The 5,505-nt window shown below is 30.9% G+C and overlaps 1 protein-coding gene across 1 annotated transcript; it reads right to left on the minus strand.

Annotated features, from left to right (window-relative positions):
- Positions 1–1,321: 1,321 nt before the first annotated feature.
- LOC148788599 (RING-H2 finger protein ATL66-like) lies at positions 1,322–2,179 on the minus strand. The gene has a single exon (XM_088879017.1). The coding sequence runs from the start codon at positions 1,896–1,898 to the stop codon at positions 1,443–1,445; it is 456 nt and encodes a 151-aa protein (XP_088735143.1). The 5' UTR covers positions 1,899–2,179; the 3' UTR covers positions 1,322–1,442.
- Between the last annotated feature and the right edge of the window lie 3,326 nt (positions 2,180–5,505).

The following is a 5,505-nucleotide window of genomic DNA, read 5'->3' on the forward strand; positions in this document are numbered from 1 at the left end:
AAGTTGTAGCAGAATCAAAAGTGGATATTATTTGCAAGAAAAGTGAAAAGTAGATAAATGTTAAATTGGACAGTGTTTGGAGAAAAATCACTTCTAGAATAAAAGTATACTATTTTTTGTTTAGAATTTCACTTGTTATTTGTCGATAATGATTATTTTTCATAAAAAATAATAAATTTGTTTCACATAGTAAATTTTTGAAAAATATTAAAAAGTATATATTTAATTTAATAATGCTCCCACTAAGTAATATAATTGTTGATTAACTTGTATGATTGATAAAAAAATATTTTATTAATTAATCAAATAATAATATGTGAATAAAATAATATAACTAGATGATATAGCAAATAAATATAAAAATTTTAAAATAGTAAAAATGTGAAAGTGTAAATTTAATTATTATTAGATTATTCAAATTATTTGAAAACTCGGACATCAACTCTATATGTACAATTTTAAAATAAATTAAAACGGTAAAGTTAAATCTAAAAAGTATTATAATATAATAAGGGTATAGTAGTAAAAAAATAAAGTTAAATTTATTTATGAAGAAACGAAAGCAACTAAAAGCACCTCTAATGTGCTTCTAACATTTGGCCTAAAAGCACTATTCTTAGCGATTTCAAAAGTAGAAGTTGGCATTCTAAATACTTCAAAAGTACTTTTTGGGAGCCAAAAGCTAAAAATTACTTTTTTAAAATGCTCGAAAACACTCTCTTAATATGTATTCAGATCATTTTAGGATATATATATATATATATATATATAGTTCAATATAGTATTTATGGAAAATAAATATATTATTTTAAATTGGAAGAAGAAAAAAAATTTATGGTGGCAGTAACACGAATCAAGCATGGCCAGTTGGCTCTAGCGAATGCCTCAAGACTATGGAAAAAGGGTTTCTTTCCAAGAAAATACCCACCATTGTCGATTGCCATCATTTAGCCCCCTCATCCATAATTTCTATTGAAGGTCTGATAACAATTTCCCCGTTTTGGATAACAGGTGGCCCAAAGTGGAGATTGCTCGACTTCCTCCGGAGGAGCTCTTAGGGTACATTCTCCTCACAAGGTGTTTATACGTTGTTCACACCGGTTTTTGTCTCGGTTGGATGGGCCGTCGTCCTTCAGGGCTCTATTGTGGTTAATAAAAAATTAAAGAATGAATAACAATTTATCTTTCTGTGAAAAAAATAGAAATTTACCATTTACCTTTCTATTTAAAATGGTAAATTACTATTTATTTTTTCATAGAGGATAATTTATCATTTATAATATCACATGGAGGTTGCTTGCAATTTTTCCAAAATTACACGTGATTAAACGGGATATCCTTACTAATAATTCAAAATAAAGATGGCCTAAGCGTATTACACTGTAATTTTATCAAGACGAGATGAAAAATGCAGAGAGTCTGTACAAATCAAAACCAGAAATCTATTCCAATTCCAATCCAGGCCGATCACCCGAATAGCTTCTCCTAATATTGCTATCCGACTGCGGGGACTTGGCACCAGTTCTACAAACGGGACAGGCAGCAGTCTTCAGCAGCCATGAATCTATGCACTCTGCGTGGAAGCAATGGCCGCATTTAGGTAAAATTCTGCATTTTTCACCAGCCCTGAAATTTTCCAGGCACACTGCACACTCGCCATTCCCATTCCCTGTCATCCCTTCAACGTTGTAATCGAAACATGGCAATCCCATGATGTCCTCAGCATCCATTCTTGGAACCCTGTCGGGCCGGGCCTGGATGGGATTCGAATTCGTCGCCGTCCCGTTGACGGAATCGGTCCCCCTGAAAGCTCTCCCGACAACGCAGACGTGAATAACAATCAGAATAGCTATCCCGACGAAGAGTAGAATCACTGATATGATGACTTCCATGAACATGGCCTTCAGCTGGAATCCCCACCTGAATTCCAGGAATCAGGATTCCATTATCCCTGTCCCTGAATTACAGGTACTTAATTTCATTGAAATCAAAGAAGGGTTTCATTTAATTTTTCTGGTTTTTGGAAATTGATGGAATCGAATCGAAACTGAATTCCGGGATAGTAGTTCTTGGAATGAGGAAGTTCTCTGAGAAAGTTTGGTAGGTGAAGAGGAGATGAAAATGGCATTTGGGTACAAGTGGGCGTGGAAATTTGTTCTCTTGTGGGGGTTTGGAAGCATCCTCAGTAGCTAGAGACGTTTGAATAGTCACTTGTAAAAAATGAAATTAAAATAAGGTTTGGATAATATTATCATCAAGAATTTGATAATCAAGTTGGTGTAATCTTTTCATGAAATCACATGATTCATCAACATGTAAGAAAAAAATAAATAAAATTTGAAGGAAAAATATTGACTATAGAGAGTTGACAATTATTTGTTTCTTATTATTAGTTGGCCTCCAAATTTAATTATTTGAATTATTGGTCATCATGATGGGCTATTAAATTTTGAATAAGAAAGTAAAAAAAAATATAAATAGATTATTGACCAATGAAAATTAGTAGGAAAGGGGGCAGAAGAAATTTAAATACATAAGTCAACTATATTTTGTTTTTCCTTTATGTGATTACAAAAATGGAAAAGTAAGGTGGCACCCCACAAACTTACCAAGGAGAATTGCATTTGTACTATTATATCGGTCAGGATCTTTATACCTGACTTGTTAAGAGAGAATTACGCTTGCACCATTGTGCTGACTAGAGTCTATGTAATTATCTTATTATCGTTAAGAACCAAGTCTAATTCCGTGAGAATTAACATACAGAGTAAAATGTGCGTTTAATCTGAACTGAAAAAGATTCGAACACTACAAGAAAATTATTCACTAGCAACGAAAAAATTAGTGTCGAGATAATAAGCAAGTAAAACTCTCATTGCTAATCTACATTATCTAATACAAAAAGTTTACTTGCCAATGAATTTAGTAAGGGAAATTAACTTGCTATGAATTTAGCAACGAACTGTTTGAAAAAAATATTAAATAATTTAGCTTAACAACAAAAATTTTACTTGCTAATTAGTTCGACACTGATTTTTGTATTGATTATTTTTTTTATAGTGGAACCATAAACATTAAAATTGTGCCCACATTCGATCTTAATTACTAAATCACAACTATCCATAGTTTAAGTGAACTATTGGATGGAAAAGAATAGTATATGCAAAAAGACCAAGTCATTGCCCCCCCCCACCCCCCCCACCTCCCCCCACCCAACCCCAATTTCATTGTGATCTTTTAATTCATTGGTAGTAGGCGGAAGATTAAAGAAAAAAATTTAAAAAGAAGGTTGAAAAGTTTAATTAGGCAATTATTGAGAAATTGAAGTGTTCCAAAACGTCATCAATTAGTAATTTGAAAAACTAATCCTTGTAGTTATATCAGAAGATGAGGAATCACATCCATCATTGTTAATATTAATTAATTAATCCCTTTGTCATATTGCTAACATCCTTACGTACCCAAATATCTATAATGAATCTTCTAGTGTACATTTGTGTCATATATTGATGTTATATTTGTGTGTATTGCTTTTAAATTATAATTCAATTTAATTAAATTTTTTAATTTGAAAACAGACACGTGTCAATTATGGGTGAGTGTGATACAAAAATATGATAGTTGATTGATAAAATATATACTATTATTTAATTTTCTTAAATAATATATATAGGGTATATGTAGTGTAGGATAGGGTGGGGGGGGGGGGCTGTCAGAATCAATTTAATTTATAGTGTATAAATTTCTTAAATTTAATTTTCATAAGAAAAGTGTCTGATTAATTAATAAGGGTTTTAAGACAAATGTTGCCATCCATCCCACCTACCAAAATCTTGACAAAAGTGCTGCAGTATGACATTAATTATTTGCAATAAATTATTAAAAAAAGAAGCGCATAATTTTGGAAAATAATGCCTTTTTCCCACATTTGCCAGATATTACTAGCAATTAAGAATTTCATACGATCTGAAGTCTTGTTTTATACTATATATTAAGATTTAAGGCCTTAAAATAATTATTTCTAGTAAATAAAATATTAAGATTTATTCATCGATCATTATAAATATTAAATATCTTTGATTAATTTAGTTATATCAATAACTTATATATTTGGATAATTAGTTATATATCTCTATTAATATAATCATTTATATTCCCTTATCTGGCATACATTTTTCCCATACAAATCTGGATCAATATTTAAAGAATATATATTAGTACTATACCTAACCACTTTCAAAATCTATCCAAAGTGAGAATATTAATGTTATCAGTCTAAGTGATCATATATTAATTTTATTCATGAAATTCATTGAATTTCTTTATTTATAGATAATTCTTTTGTTATATAATTCTAAGTATCTTAATATATTGATGTATTTGATTTTTTATCGAAATATTTACCTACCCATCTTATTGTTTAGTCCAAGCGATTAAAATTATTTGGGATGAACCACTGTCTAATTACAATATATCTATATATATATATATTATCAAATCAGATTTAATTGATTATATTTTAAAAATTTTATCAAAATAACATGACAAATACATTATTGCACATAGATTACTATAGGGGTACGTAAAAATGGTGCGATATAAACGACCCCAATTATGGGAAGATTGCTCGTTTGAGTGGTGACGGTTGTTGCTACTTTGAGTAAGAAGATAAATCGACGTGGGCAAAATCAAGGGCGTGGTACATGGTTTGCTTCAAATATCAATAGAATGGAGGATGAGATCGTTGAGTTGCGAAAAAATAAAGATAATTCCAACAAATCGAAAGAGGAAATAGCAATGATAAAGAGACGGAAAAATACTATTGATGCATATTAAGATTTAGTACAAAATCAGAGGACTAACCTGTAATATATGGATTAACATGTTAATATTTAAATCAATAAAGTGTTAATAGATGGATAATTAAAGAACTAAGGAAAAACATATTCATTAACCTGAATATATAAATTTGAGAGTCTGGAGTGATGAAAATGTGAAGAAAAGTGCAGAGAATATAGAGAATTTGAGTGGACTTGTTGAATAAGCTTGTCTTACTTGATTGATTTAGCTGGAGCCCTCGAAACAAATTACAATAGATTCTGAAATCGGTTAAGGAAGGTCGAAATATCTCTAAAATCATTGAAAGATCCCCTGTTGGCAACATCATACAAACGCCACATCAATAGGAAGAGATCTTTCCAACATAGCAGAAAAACAACTTGAAATCTTGAAATTTGCCACACGTAATCTTTATCCAACTGGATCCAATTGCATGTGCATCCTTTTAAGGTAATTTGATGTGTAATATTGATGTGTTGGATGAGGTTAATAAGTCCTAAATTTGCTAATATTAGGTTTGGATTGAAAATTTTCCCGTCAGCAGGCCAATATAGGCTAGGCTGGTTGGGCTGGTAGTTTTTCAACATGCTAATAACAGTGAGTGGGGTAATAGGATGTGGCTTTGCTAGTCTTAAAGTAATTTGGTTTAACTCCATAGCATGTAAG

This window comes from Sesamum indicum, linkage group LG3 (genome assembly GCF_026168435.1).
Source record: "Sesamum indicum cultivar Baizhima isolate 11 linkage group LG3, ASM2616843v1, whole genome shotgun sequence".
NCBI classification, from domain to species: Eukaryota; Viridiplantae; Streptophyta; class Magnoliopsida; order Lamiales; family Pedaliaceae; genus Sesamum; species Sesamum indicum.

Coding starts and splice junctions, on each gene's coding strand:
- LOC148788599 (XM_088879017.1), bottom strand. CDS start 1,898: ATGTTCATGGAAGTCATCATATCAGTGATTCTACTCTTCGTCGGGATA.